Source organism: Protopterus annectens, chromosome 2.part1 (genome assembly GCF_019279795.1).
Source record: "Protopterus annectens isolate FY-2018-M chromosome 2.part1, PAN1.0, whole genome shotgun sequence".
Taxonomy (NCBI): Eukaryota; Metazoa; Chordata; order Ceratodontiformes; family Protopteridae; genus Protopterus; species Protopterus annectens.
The window spans coordinates 637,024,302-637,040,315 of record NC_056729.1 but is presented as its reverse complement, the minus strand read 5'-3'; the positions used below and the strand labels follow the sequence as shown (position 1 = coordinate 637,040,315).

General features: G+C 39.5%; 1 protein-coding gene across 1 annotated transcript in view; it reads left to right on the top strand.

The window, feature by feature from the left end:
- Window positions 1-16,014, top strand: part of GPN1 (GPN-loop GTPase 1) — a 423,847-nt gene that overhangs the window by 265,794 nt on the left and 142,039 nt on the right. The window contains exon 10 of the mRNA XM_044062376.1: window positions 12,789-12,871. Within this exon, the coding sequence (XP_043918311.1) occupies window positions 12,789-12,871 (83 nt within the window). The remainder of the gene's footprint in view (window positions 1-12,788; window positions 12,872-16,014) is intronic.

Below are 16,014 nucleotides of genomic sequence, written 5' to 3'. Positions count from 1 at the left end.
GGAGAAAGACTCCACACGCATGTCTTTTGGAATGTAGGAGGAAACTGGAGCATCCAGAAGAAAGTCACGCTAATGCAGGGAAGACATGCAGACTCCGGACAGAAGGTACCCCAGCCGAAAATCGAACTGGAGAACCTCTTGCGAGGTGACAATGCTAACCGCTGCACCACTGTGCCGCCCTTTGTCAGTGTTTGGGATGCTAAAGTGAAGTGGCAAGAATTCTGTGGTAAGTTATCTTCTTTAACAAGGAAGAGGCTGACTAATGTGGTAAAGACTGATCCTCAAGTAGTAATGATGGTGTTTGATGAGGGAAGAAGTGAGGCTAAACAACAGTTGTATGTTTGTTTGTTTGTATTTTGGGTATTGTTCTCTGACTTAAGCCAATTTTCAGCAGAGGCCTTTGAGAAAGCTGAAGAAGAATAGCTGTTGATAGACTTCCACTATGGCTGCACACTGATTAACAGCTTAATTTCAGTTCTCCCAGTCTGAAAGTGAAACTTTGAGATAATGGGCCAGTAACTCTGCCAGTTTTAGTAAATACAGTTATTGGCTAGTAAGTACAGTGCCTAGATGCCATCAAAGAAAAAAACTTGGTCTGAAAATAAAATGACTAGAAAAGGTGAAAAGAAACCACTGATGAGTCCTGCAGCTGTTTAGCAAAAAGCAGTTCAAGCTCCAGCTTTGATAAAAGACATGTCTTCCTGTAAGTTAGAGGGGAAAAAAGTCATGTACTCGTAGCTGATTAAAATAAATCTTTGAAGGAGTATGTCAACTCAAATAACAAAAGGGCGGAAAAAATGGAAGAAGCTTCAACCAGCTGTTCAGATGAATTGACAAACTGCAAAAATCTGAGATCAAAATGAAAAGGCTGGCTAAGTATGAGACTGCTCAAGAAGAGCTGTTTCAAAAAGTGTTGAGTTAGAGGACAGAGCACACAGGGGGGAACCTGAAAGAACACACTGTATTAATTTAGTGAAAGCACAAATAAGCAACAGGATTGGTACTCTCCAGCAGATTTATTAATTCAAAGGACACGTTGTGTTTTATGCTCCAAACCTGACCAGGATAAAGCAGCCATGATCTCTATTAGTAAAGATGCAACTATACTAACAGAAAAAGTTGATCCTGACAAAACTGTGGTAAGTGTAAGATTGAAGCTGCTGTGTTCTGCTGTTTTCAGAATATTGTTTTCCATGTAGGATCAGTCTTTTAATGCAGAACAAGTTAAGCAGGAAATGCAAAAAGTTTGTCCAATAAAAAACGAGCCATCAAACAGAAAAGGACTCTGCTGCCCATTCTGATAATAAAGTTCTAGAGAGATGTTGCCATTGAAGTCTTTTCCAGTGTTCCAAGGGAAATTCTTGAGAGACCGAAAAAACATAGGAGTTGACTAGAAGAATCATGAAGTACCTTGGACTTGAACTGGAGTCTGGAGGTGGGAGATGGAAATAAACAGGAAGAAGACCAGCAACAGTATGAGATTATAAAACTTCATATCTGTGAAATATGGCCTCACAAGAAAAAAGTGGAAAGATTGGACTTTTTGGTTGACTTTGTTAAACTGGTGGGAGATAGAAAAATAAATACCCCACTTCATGTCTTTAATGTTTGGAAATTTGCCTCCCAGAGGTTACCGCACCTATGGAGCAGACTCACAATTCATGTCAAGCAGAGCATCTCTTTGGTTCTCTTCATGCACACTCTGGACGATTGGATGGGTAGCAGTAAATTCACCCCGGTGGTTCTATCTGTGTATCTCTCTCTTGGGCGGGTAATAGGTGCTGATTGTGGAAACAAGTGCAGAACTTGGCTGGGCTTGTAAGGGCCCTAGGGCCATTAGCCTAGTGATGTCCTATGAAATACTAATTTACAATTCAATGTATTATCGAAAATTCCAATTCTGTTTACAAGCAGTGCAGTTTGCTTTTTAATTCCCACAACTTTATGTAATGACAGTCTCTTTAAGGCTAAAAGTTTACTTAGAGCAAGTTTGCCGTACAGAAGTTCCAAGAAGAAAATGCTTCATAAATCAAGATACCTTTAGGAATAGGAGTCCACTTGGGTATTGCAGCCTGTAATATATCTCCCCCAGTCTAGGTGTTTTTCATTGCCGGTTTGATCATTCCAGCATCTAGATATAATCCCATTTTGCTATGTGATTATTTGCAAGCAGTATTGTCTAAAACTTGGGTATTTTGTGTAAACGTATCCATTTTAAGCCATATGTTTAGCGTATCAGATACTTCATCATCACATTCTTTTTGTTTAAATTTCCTTGAATTTATTCTGAAAACAGCTTGCTTTGAATCTGTAGTCAAATTATTTAACATTTGTTTTGTATCCAGTGTTTCCTCTTGTATTATACAGTCTAGCAGTGCATAAGAATATTTGAAAAAGTACATCAAGTTTTTGATTGAAAGTAAATTTAGAATTACATAGTACATTCTTTAGAAGCTGAAACTCATTTAAATATTTGAATCATTTGTTGTTGTTTCTTAATTGTTAAATACAAGTCAGATTTTGTAATATTTATTTTAAATTTCACTAAGCATTTTTAAAAAGGGACTCTTGTAATAGTTAATCCTTTGATATAGGGTAGAACTTTGAATACTTTTAGCTCATAATGATAAACTTTCCCTGCTGGATTTGGTACTCCTTGCTTCATAGCTAGTTCTGCTCTTAAATATTTTTACAATGTTGTTTAAAATTTGGTATTTTCATACTATCTGATAATTTGATTTCATGTAATCCAGTCCTCAGTGACTTGTCTCCTTAGAAATATGTTGTATCCAATTTGGTAAAATGTTTAAATGTGATTATGCCTAAGATGTTACAATAAACATTGTACTTTGGGGAAGTGTGCCTGACCCAAGCAACAGTGGCTCTTCCTTCTGGAAATGTCCAGAGGTGATCACTACAAGATTCCTCATAGATTGGACCTTACTTGCTGAAGATAAGGGTTGTTTGATACACCCCGACCTGAAACAGCTACAACTAGCTGCCAAGATGATGGAGTTGTAATACCTTTTAGGCACTTATTTTCTGTGGATGTGCAACAGGTATTAAAGGAGGCAATCTAGGAAGTCATATATTAATAAGTAGAAAAGATTTTCTAGTTGGTGCCCGATCAAGAACTAGGTCTGTTTTAACACAATTATTTCTTTGACCAAAACCTTCAGAAATTTCATTTCTTATGAAGATAAAAAAAAGGACAATCTGTGTCAAAGCATCTCATTTTATCAGTTTTTGTTGCGCCCACCATTAACAAGTCAGCTACAGGCAGGAGCAATGCACATTCTACTACAGCCTTAGCTTCATCAGAGGCTTTTTTGGAAAGGAGTAAACTTATTCTAGAGGCAGCAGTTTGGTCCTGTGTACATGTATTTACAATGCAGTACAAACCAAATTCCTTTTCCAGGTCCTAAAAAGACTTTGCTAGGACCGTTCTTCTGGACGCTCATTCTTCTTCCTCCCAAACCTTGTATGGTGTGCTATTCTACCCATATAGCTAAGGCTATTGTAGCACTTATGAAATAATGAATATAGTGCAGCTGTGCAGGAAAACTTACCATTTGAATGATCACTGCTGCAATATCTGCTCCCTCCATTCCCCTTACTTTTGTTTAGTTTTGTTACAAGGGTGAGAATATTATTTTTATATTTCCTTGCATTGTCCTCTTTCAGGGCTCTATGTGCCATCTTTCAGTTGGCATGCAAGCTGTAAAGGGCTTAGTGCCCAGACCACTGTTTTTCCCACTCTGCTCAATCTTCCAATGGTCTGGGCAAGTGGAAAGCATACTTAAACTTTGGAAGTTGACTGGCTGTTATACGTATGAAGGATGCAACCCCATATAGCTAACAGTACTGCAGCATTTACTGTTATGGTAAGTTTACTTACACCATTTGTCCTTTCTTCATTTAAGCTCCCCCCCCCACATGCACACACTACTAGATAACCATGAAGTAGTGGTCACTACTCTACAGAGCAATGCTGCATGCCTAATCTGAATGAACCAAAGCAACTGCTCTTTGATTAGTGCATCACTACCCATAATTGAATCCTGGTATATTGACATCTGGGTGTTGTTCATCTGCCCAACAATCTTATGTTAATCCTCTAGTGCTCCATGGTTTCCCATTATATTGTGGCCCACAGAGGCATACACACACACACACACACACACACACACACACACACACACACACATTATACTCACAGTTGTCTATTAATCTGAGGGCAGCACATGTACCTTACATTCCACGCTGCACACCTTCTGTCCAATCGCCCACAAACTGGCATCTTAAGCACATATACACACATGCATACCTTCTGCAGCTTAGATTTTCTACAAGCTCAGTCACATGGAGATGACCACTCTATCTGCTTCATGTCTTTTCAAGAGCAGAAATCCCAGTATACTAACACTGACTGGTCACACCTACAGTAGTAAGCTGGTTGTTAGTGCTGTGTTGAACAGTTTTCAACTGCATCAGAAACTCTTCCCACAATATCGCTTGCATCTAAATGAAAATATGTGGATAGACGCTGTTACTTGAGTTTTAAGTAAATTCTAAAAAAGCAGTACTTGCCCATGCTACTTTACTTTCACGTAATGATATTTTCTTTCTCTTATGTGATAAATTTTCCATATCACTGTTAGCAGACATGGTGTGTGTGTACGCGTCTGTGTGTGTGTCTGTGCGAGAGTCTGTGTGTGTGTGTGTGTGTGTGCGAGAGTCTGTGTGTGTGTGTGTGCAAGAGTGTGTGTGCGAAAGTGTGCGTGTGCGCGCGCGAGTCTGTGTGTGTGCGCGTGAGAGTCTGTGTGTGTGTGTGTGTGTGTGTGTGTGTGTGCGAGAGTCTGTGTGTGTGTGTGTGCGCGCAAGTGTGTGTGTGCATGTGCGCGCAAGTGTGTGTGTGTGTATGTACTTAGTGACATGTGGTGTATATTGCAAAAGGGGCATTTCTGTGCGTGCTTGTGGGTGTTGGAGTTGTAGAATATGCCCTACTGTGGTGTGCTTATTCATGTGTGGGTGCACAGTGCTTACCAGCGTGGTCATATGTTGATAGCCTTAGCTGAGGCACTCTGTTTGGTCTCTTGCAAATGCAACATTCCTTTATGGAAAAATGCACATTGTGCTAGAGTTTGTAAGTACTTTGTTGGTAGATGACAGTTGTGTGCCAGCTGCCACAGTTGCTGGTGGTCATGTGACCTTACAGTTGTCCAAGTGTTTGTACTCCTAAGATATTGGAGCATCACACTGCAGAGATGTGATCAGTGCTCCATGGTTATACAACTATTACAGTAAGTGTGTGTCTGTGAGTTGTACACACCTGTGACTTGGAAGGGGATTGTTAATGGAGAACTAAGAAAGGGCATTGTGTTTTGCTTACAAAAACTACATAAACTGAGCACTGATGAGAGATGGGGACATTGAAGATGAGAAAATTAGTTTACTACTCACCCCAAAGTTTTATTAATAGAATTCAAACAGGTGAGATGGATGAAAGTCAAACTGTTGCTTAGTTAACATTAAATAACATAAAACAGACCATACTGTAACACATGATGCCTGTAGTAGGCTCCCCCATATTTTACAGGTGACATTTAAAAGACTGAATGAGTTTAAGTGTTTTTAGCAAATACATGTTGTAACATTGTTAACATTAACTGAGCAGACCAATTATGCAGACAGGTAGAGACATTGTGCCTTTTTAGGAATGCACTGTTTAACATCTAAAATATTCAGTAATGAAGACATCTACTAAGATGTACAGAATAAGGCAATATTTCTAGAAAGACCTGTGATGTATACAAGAATAAGCACATAGAAGCATTTTTTTATGTAAAGCTCTGCATGAAATTACACAGTTGACATCTTGCTAAAATATTACTATATATAAAGATAGTCATATGAGCAGCAAGTATGGTTTTCAAATTGAGCATTTGTACTGAGCACATTTTCAGGAGTGGTGAGATTTGTATATACTGTTAGTTGATACTTGTATTTCATGACATTATTTTCTGTGAAAGTGCTTTTCAGGTGACGCGAGTAAGGAGAGTTACAGTTCTAACTAATTTGTGTTGGATCTTTGCCTACTATACAAATTTGTTTTACTTTAAGGAGAGACATGAGGGAACATTTAATGGCACACCAGGCTAACTGTATTGTTTTGCATAGGTAACTAATTAGCTGAACCTCATACAACGACATGATGGTACTCTTACTGACAAAAGAAAGGAAGGTGGGAGGAGTAAACTGGCCAAGAAATGAAAACTCATAAAAGTTGTCTTTGTTAAAAGTGTGTTATCTTGGCAGTTTACCATTTCTGGAAAATGTTTTAACAGAATGTGGAATTAATCATGAGGGGAAAAAAACATTTGTAAAGGTTGCTGTAATCCCCTGAATGGCTTTGTACTCAGGACTCCCAAGGTTTAGCAGCATACATCTCAACCTGGAATCATAAAAAAATCTGGTACAAATGGCCAAAACTCTGCATGCTGATTAACATAAAATTTACATACATAATTATGTAACCCCACCCACTCCAGTGAAGTTGTGTGATACCAACTTTTAAACACAAATTGAAGAACATTCAAAATATTAAACACAAAATAAACACACTAGTGTTTTATTTATATTAATATTTGAACTTATTACAAACTTTGAACTTGTGCAAAACTGAAATACAATTTTTCTTTTATAAAAATACAATTAACTGCTTCTGCACTAAATAGTAATATCACTGAAAGTCTCTTTAAACTGCTAGTAAAATGCCAGCAGTAAATGCAATAGTCAACCTTGGAGGATACACCACAATCCTCTAGGAGTTGCACGCTGCATAAGCAAAATGCTGAACAAAGGAAGTCATGCACAGCAAAATTATTAGCATCAGCAGACAGAACACAAGAGAAAGATCATCATCAATGTACATCAGTAAAGATGACACTAACACTAGTCTGAGTTACGATGAATACAAACTAGCAATCTCAGCAAAATGGAAAAAAAATAAATAAATAAAACCCCTTCCTGGTGCCTGAGATGCTTTATTTTTCCTCGGTATGACTCACACTATAGGTATGAATAGATGACAAAGGGCACAGTAAGACCAAGTATGGGGCGATGGAAACCACTAGTAACAGAGTTTTTAGAGAACCGAGAAAAATCAGAACTATGTGAAGCTATTACAGAAAGGATGTTAGATAACCAAAAGCGCTAGGGACAGTAAAACAGTGGAACTGCTTCAGTACACTAGTTAAAAAAACGAGATCAGAGTAATATCCACTGCTAAGTAAATAAAGTAAGATCAAAGAAATTTGTAATATACAGTGTACCTGCCCCACAGTGAGGGTTATTCAGTGTGGGCATACACAGTTCTAAGGCCACTGGGCAGCTTGATGGTGCAATAAAAAGCTAGTGTACATTACTGAATTAAAACAATAAAACCCAAAATAAAAAATAAAATGTGTAAAACATGCACTAGTACATTATCTGTAGAGCAATCTAAAGTAAGACATCGTTTTTCACAGAATAAAAACTGTGGCAGCCAAAGCTAACAGTGACAGGGTCTGGAGAATAAGTGAAACACAGGGACATGGGTAAAACCACCAAGCGGGTCACACTGCAGAATAATGGCCATGGACAAGTTAACAGTAAATATACAGCCTGCAAATGATCAGCTGGTGGATCTAGTAAGCAGATCATCTTTGATAAGAGTAGCTTAGATGACCCTGCACTAGTGCACTTTAATAGGGTGAGGGCTGAGATTTCGTGCTGTCTGGAATTAAAACTGACACAACAAAAAAAACATTTTCAGCAATGATCTGTTTTGTATTCCGAATTTCTGCCTGGCTACATATGCAGAAGCACTCCACAGACTGTAAATGAAAACATTTCCCTTAACGGAAGTTAACGATCACTCGATTACTCAGCTGAGTCAGCTCATGTAAATGCATGGCATGGTTGGGGCTTGGGTCAGCATGTTGTTGATGCTGAAGCTGAATTAATCTTTTTTTTTTTTTACTATTATTCTTTTTTACCTGCTGCTGGAGCCGAAGGTGATGCATTTTCTCATCCTGTCTTTTCCCTTCCTGATCATGATGAGTGTGCAAGAGTAGACGCTGGGCGGACACGGACCAGACTCTGCTGCTCTGCTGGTTGCTGCAGAAACTAAGTAGTTGCTTTCTTGCTTCTTGGGCTGCCTTGGTTTAAGTTAACTAGTTAAAAGTTAAAAAAGTCGGACACTCCTCTTCTCATCCTCCACTCGCTGATTAGGATAGTTGCTGCTGCCTGAGCCTGCCTGCTGTGGTGTGTCCTCTCTCCCATCCCTGCTCTGAATCCACAACAACATGAACGTACAACACAACAGTATGAATGTGATATACTTGCGAACATACATGTAGCTTACATTAAAACAATGGTACAAAAGACTAAGCATTCTTAACATTTTAACTAAGTAGCATACCAATCCCTTTTTGCTTTTCAAAAATGAAAGTAGTAACAGAAAAAAATGAAGGGATAGAATTTATATTGATGTTCAATACATTTTAGCTGCATTGCAGTAACAATTAACAACAACAATAACAGTAACATGAGCTGTGCCCTCCCAATTCAATATGGGGTAGATTTAGCTTTCCACGGAAATTAAATTTCATCAGGATGTCTGGCCCCGTGAGGGGCACTCTATGTTGTTGTGTCTTTCGGCTTTTCCCAGTTAGGGGTCGCCACAGTGGAACTCCGTTCTGCTAATGATTGGCAGTGGATTTTTACGTGCCGAGTTGCCAGCCCTGACGCACAATCTTCAATGAAGGTATGCCCATTCACGCATGTCTCCACACAGAAGACGCTCTAGCTGAGAATCAAACAGGACAATGTCTTACTGTGAGGCGACAACGCTAGCGCAGCACCACCACCGTACTCTATAAAATTATAAATGATTATTTATTATGTTGCAGGCAGCTTTGAGTTGTTCAGATCTTCATGAAAAGAAAAAACTTTTTTTTTCACATTTTTGACCATAGCGGTCCTTTAAAAACTTCACTAACAGGTATCGGAGAAAACATGCTTGTCAGTGCTTTTTAATTAAAAAGAAAAGAAGAAACTATAATCTAAGACTATCTGATGATCTACATCCACTTTCCAAAACTGCACTGAACTATAGCTGGAACTATGTAGAATAAAGTAAAATATTGTAATATTTGTCTTGCCATTACTTTTCATTTTTGGTTGTCAGATAATAGCATTTCTCAAAGCAGCAAGACTAGAATGTATTGCTTCCCTATGGTGAGCTTTTTCTGCAGTAACACATCATTAAAACATGAACTACAAACCGTGTTTTGCCTTCTTGTGTATGCAAATAACTGTTGTCAACTTCCTTAAAATGTCACTGATGACTTATCTTCCTGTAAGATGCACTGCAAGGATAATTTCTGCTACAGTTCCTACCACTGTGTTGTTTGATATCTTAGGAGTATGAGATGGGTTTGAATGTGCAGGTTAGTTGCTGGACTCGGTGCTTTACTAATGCATTTCTTCCATATTGTCAAATATTGCACAAGTTCTCAGCTGTAGCCTTTACAGAAAGGCAGTAACAGATTAAATTGTCCACTTAACATGCACAGCAATGATAAGTCATCTACATTTCTGAATTGATTTGGTTCACATCATGTTCTTAACCACTCCACTAAGCAAAAAAACACCTTTTATAAACTGCTCTTAACATCTCTGCCCAGAAACAGAAAAACAACACTTTTTATATATCAGACTGCCACCTGGCTTCTAATGAGTATGTTTCATCTTATTCATATTGTTTGTTTACAAACAGATAAGGATGTTGTTTGCATTGTTTAATCATGGAGAAAAGCTGCCTTGTATTATATTTGTTAGTTCTACTTATACAGGATATAAAGCTAGGTTGCAGCGCCAAATCAGTTCTCCTTGAGCATAGTGATAAAACAGTTTGCTTCTTTAGGCCATGTTGCTTGCTTGAAAACTTAAAGAATCAATAAACAAATTGTCTAAAATTAATACATTCCACAAAGAAAAGGTGATATAAATTTTCCTGACATTTCTTGCAGCACAAAAGCTTCTGCACCATGAGTTTTTCATCATCTGTGCAAGATGCAGTCTAAGTCAACTGGTATAGAAGGATAAAGCCTTGACCGCAACACAGGTGACCCGCGTTTGAGAGCAGATGTGACACCATGTAGAGCTGGTGGGGTGGAAAAAGAGTGACAAGACTAAGTCTGCTCCTCTTCCCTAGATCAAGACTGTGGTGTTAGATTTGGACCTGAGTGGCTACATTCTCAGTAACCATGCCACATTGCTCAGTTTTTCATCAAAATGTCAACACTTAGAAGGGGATTAGGTTTAAGTCATCAGTGCACAAACTCTTTATAAAGTTGCAGTGGGCCATGGCAGCTGGTGGGCCCCTCTCCCACAATTAACCATGCAAGTTGAAGACTGCTTACCTATGGATGGGAGAAACCTGTGTAATGTGGAGCAGGGAATGAGGATTTATCAGGATGCCTTATTGCAGCAGTACATATTCAAGCCATTCTTTAGCCACTAATGGTTGCCAAAAATCTGTAGTGTAGTTGTTATGCACATAGTGTGAGGTCACATTTTTAAGGAACAGTTTTGTTAAGGTCCTTAATGTTATTGCTGTATTTAACTCATTCACGTCTGTAGTACCTTTTGCTGTAATTCCATTTGAGACCCCTAGCTCATTATGGCTTTTTTCATACTTTTGGAAAATGCTTTCCATAATCAGTTGACTTGCCAGTTAATAATATGTAACATGTGGAAGAGAAGATTGAGAGAAACAGGATTCCACCAAACCGTTTGTCTAAGATGCTCTGCTTTGGGGATATTAACCACCGTTTTTCCCCTTATCAATGCACCCTCACAACTTGCTAAGATGTCTGTTATTAAGGGGCATGATGAGAATTGTAATAGTTGTTGTTTATCTTTTGGCTTTTCCCGGTAAGGGGTCGCCACAGTGGAACTCCGGTCCGCTAATGATTGGCAGTAGATTTTTACGAAACGCCAAGGTGCCTGCTTGATGCCCAACTTTCAACAATGGTATGCCCATTTACTCACGCATGTCTTTCGAACGCTACCCAACCTCGGGGAGGACATGCAGACTCCACACAGAAGGCACTCCCAAGCCCAGCCGAGAATCGAACAGGACAACCTCTCGCTGTGAGGTAACAGCGCTACCGCCGTACCACCACGGCATTAATGAGAATTCTAATAGTGTTTTTTGTCTCATGAGAATGGTAATAGTGTGAGACAAAAAATATAATGCTGCTTGTCAATATGTAATACACTGGAATAGAGAGATTGCTAGTTTGTTAAGCAGTATGAAAGTATGTAATATTTCCATAAATATTGCCATATCTAAGTGATATACAAGCTAATGCATGGTCTCAACTGGAGCAATAGATTGTGCTGTGGAAAACTATCACTGTTAAGTTGTGCACCTTAAGAATCACTGAGTGCTGTTTACACTGTTAATCCTGGATCAATGTATCCTATTTCATATTTCTGTATACATCTCTTAAAACAATCGCCCAGAAAGGAATTGTTTTGTTTGGCATTATATGAAAGCTGACGGCTGGCTGAACAATGTGGATATAGTAATGTGTGTATAGTTTATATTGTTTCCAGTGTAATGAACAGATGTGAAAATCTAGAGAAAAATATAAAATTGAATTTTTTTCTTTAAGAATGTATTACTGTTGAAGTAGAGACATTGAATATATTTTGTCTTTTATTATTGTAATGAGCAGTTTTTAATGAGCATCACTGGTTTTGTACTTTTTGCATGTACTGTTTGCTAGGTATTTATTTTTGCTTGGTTGTCAATCTTGATTTAAAAATGCTGAGGCTAGAAGTGTGGCACACAACTGGTGCTAGGTATAAATGAATTAAAGACGTAGAACGAGTAACATAAATCTTTAGTTTTGTTAAATAAGCAAAGGCATATTTAATGTAATATGAATGCCCCATCCACTTTGACATTTGAGAAGGAAAGTAGCAAGACAACAACACACTTAGCTTTTCACCCAGAGTTGTCTCGACAGATGTTACTACTTCATGATCATTTAAAGCTGCCAGGATTAGGATAATAATACTAGGGTTGCCTAGTATTATGCCATATTATTATCTGCACTGTGAATAGGTTTAATCTTGCTGTTATATACTGTTTTTATCAGCTTTAACTACCTTCTGTAAATTTTGATAATTTCTTTTATGGAATTTTCTTGATCTTTTGAAATTGAATCTTTTTTTTCTGAAACGTTATGTAAGGCCTGTTGTTACATTGGAGCTTTTCTCCCTGGGCCTCCACTGAAAATGTGCCTATTTTGGCCCAGTGGACTTTCCCAGTAAACAAATACCAACAGATAAAAATGAAAAGTGCAGAGTAAATTGTTTATTTATCTGTAAATATTAGTAGACATTATCCAACAGCCCTGCTTTTGCATGGCTGCTGTCTATAATCTGACATTTTAAGTTGAATTTTATGATGAAAATTAATCTGGTACATTAGTGCATCTTGCATTATATATAAATATAATTTCTTTACTGTAGTTCGCAAATGTCAGAAAAAGGCATTGCAGGCTGACATATCGAATGTGGCACAGAGTACTTGCTTCAAAATAATAGAGTAAACTCCTGTGTTTTTTTTTTAAGTTTCTGTGATACCTTTCTTGTTTGTACCAATGACAGTTGTGTTGCTGTTGAGTGGTTAGTAACTAGTTGTATTTCTCACGCTATATTTCTAGGTGGTAGGGGTATCTGCTGTAACTGGAGCTGGTATGACAGAATTCTTTCAGCAAGTTGAAGATGCAGCCAAGGAGTATGAAACGTAAGTCTGACTATTTGGAATGGTATAGAAGTGGTTGTCTTCATGTAACAGTACGAGATGCACAAAGTTGACTTTGTGTAATGCTTTTCAAACTGGTTGCTGGAGGTGATTTTTACTTGCTCCCAGGTGGTGATCTTTACTGATGGATGATGGAGGAGATCTTTACTTACTCCCAGCCAAGTGGAGGACACCTAGTGTCATCCCTTTGCACAAAGGCGGACCATCCTCCGATCCAGGAAATTATAGACCCATCAGGCTAACTAGCCTGATCTGCAAGGCCATAGAGCAGATTATCATGGACCTTGTTAACAAGGACATTGGCAACCTCTAGACACTTGATCCCACACATTTTGGTTTTGTCAAGGAGACATCATGCCTGTACTTCTTTAAGACATTCACCAAGGCTATAGACGAGGGGAAGACGGCGCACACCTCCTACCTTGACCTGGCCAAAGCCTTCGATACTATTCCCCACTCAAGTATGATAGATAAACTCTCTCAACTAGGCATCAATCCATATGTTACCAGATGGGTAGCAAACTGGCTCACTGATAGAACTCACCTAGTCAAAATAGGGGAAGGCACCTCAAATAGTAGACCCTTAACAAGCGGTGTACCCCAGGGATTGGTCTTGGAGCCTCTGCTGTTTAGGATATACTGCTCAGAAGTGCAGGCCAAATCTAGTGGGCTGTGGCTGACTAAGTTTGCAGATGACTGCAAGATGGGTGCTGTCATCAATTCCCCTAGTGATGTGGACATCCTCCAAGAGGGTCTCACCAGTACAAATGACTAGAGCCAGAAACATGGCCTCAAACTGAATGCCAAAAAATGCATAATCATCCCTTTCAGGGAAAGTGACGTCCCCACAGATTATCACAACGATGATAAGGTCCTAAGCACGCAGTCAGTTGTGAGGGACTTGGGCACCCAGCTTGATAGCAAACTGACTTTTGACCTCCATATTGCCATCGTTGTATGTAAAGCTGTATGCATGGCCCCGCTCATTAGTAAGGCTTATCTCATCCAGGGACAAGGTGGTCATAACATCCCTGTATTTTTCCTTATAAGACCGATTATTGAGTACAATGCCGCTTTCGTCATGTACCTTACAAAGCACATGCAGCAGCTGGAGAGACCACAGAAGTTCTTCACCCGGAGAATCCAGGGCCTCAAACATCTACCCTACAAAGATAGGCTAAAAGCCCTGTCCCTGTAGTCAATCTCTTGCAGACTCCTCAGAGGTGACCTCTGCCTGGCATACAAAGCGATCTCAGACCCCACCCTGATGGGACTGTTGCATATCCACAAGTCAAGCTTCACTCAAGTAACCCACATGCACGACCTCAACCTGGTCTGTGACATCAGTAGGAATTGTTGGCAGGACAGATTTGTGCCCCAGAGACTCCCCCTTTTGTGGAATAGACTCCGTCTCCATGTAATGCAGAGTCCCTCATTAACCCTTGTAAGGGCCTCAGGGCCAATAGCTTAGTAACTTCCTATGCTACGGTTGCATTTGTCCTTCACTGAAGTGCCCAGGCTAGTACAGCTCATACTGTGCCTGTATGCTTTCATGTGTGCAAGTCCAGTGTTGCAACCATTGGCTTTGCTACTACTCACTCAGTGTGTGAGGGTTATATTTAAATTACAGCTGTAGAGTTACTTTTTTGTGACTAAATGTTTTTCTGCTTTTCTTTGTTCTTCTATAGATTGTTTTGTAAATATGGTAATTTTTGAGATAGAAAAAATTTTCAGAGTACCCACAACTTGTGTGGAATCAAAGAATGTGAGATCTGACCTTGGTCACTGGAGTTAACTGGTTTATTTTTAAGAAATTAATGAACCACCCAGAGATACAGGAGGAAAATGTCAGGGCCTTCCTTTACATCACAAAGTCGCAGAGTTCAACAGAGGGGTCTTCCTAATGATGATAGGTCAGTGTGGAACATTATGAGAAGAACAGGCATACAGAAAGCAGACATCAGTTACATCCTCCTAGATGTAAGTAGATACTAGAGTCAGCTTGTTGCAAGTTTCCCCCAGTCAATAAAAAGCTTAGATTATACCCAGCCTGTGTTTCAGCAGATAAGGGGCATGTGAGGGACCCCTCTCCTAGCAACCACTTTTGGGTTTATATGCACCTCGCCAATCAAAAAAAACCTAGGCTTAATACAGATGGCCTACACACAGGAACTGAACCAGCAAGTTCCTAGCAGGTGCACTCAAGTAGGAGAGTTTCTTCCCAGGCCTTCCTATGGGTCTAGCAGGACTCGTGGGCCAGAGAGTACACTAGTGCCTCTTTTGTGTTAGGGTTTACAGGTAAAGTCCTTTATGACAACAGCATTTTGATGTTTGGTGAGACCTGCCTTTGGTAATATGGAAGTCCTCTGTTAGGGAGTATGGATGTAATGCTGTCACCATCCTGTATATGCAGGCCACTCCTAGCTTCCATTTCCTTCCTGCAAACACATCCTGAAATGTCTGAGTCGCATCTCCCAGCCATCATTGCTTATTCATGGCATGCTGGACTCCTTACTTAGCTGGGTGTATGCCATCCCTTATGGCATTTGTGACGTAGAGAGATTCTCTTCTGTCTTCAGTACTCTGATAAGGGGATTCAGAGGATCCTTAAGCCCCTTATCTCTATGGCAGATAAAGACAGTGAGACTTCCAGTCAGTATGACTTCCCACTGGCAGATCACTGCTTTTTGAAGAAACAGTAGAAATAGTCAGGCTTACAATATCCTATGTGGACTGGCTTACAGCTCTTTGCCCTTCATCCAGAAACATCTTGATCATCATCTGAGGAAGGAGGAAAAGGGGCCTTGAATTGTCTAATCCAATGATCCCATTCTTAGGAATGCCATATTTATAGCCTGGAAGTACCTGGATCCCACCCTTCCTGCTCCCAAGCAGGCAGATATTTTTTTGTAGGCTTCATGCTGAATAATGAGATCCTATGTGATCATCCTAGGGCTGACTCCTTTGTGATCTCTTGATCCAACATAAGTCTTTAGATATGGTGCACAGGAGGGTGTTCTGTTTTTGAAACCTTAGCCTTTTAGTTATGAAAATATTTTATTGAGCAATAGATGTAATTACAATAACAAAAAACATTTAGCAGATTACAGTCAGTTTGACCAGAA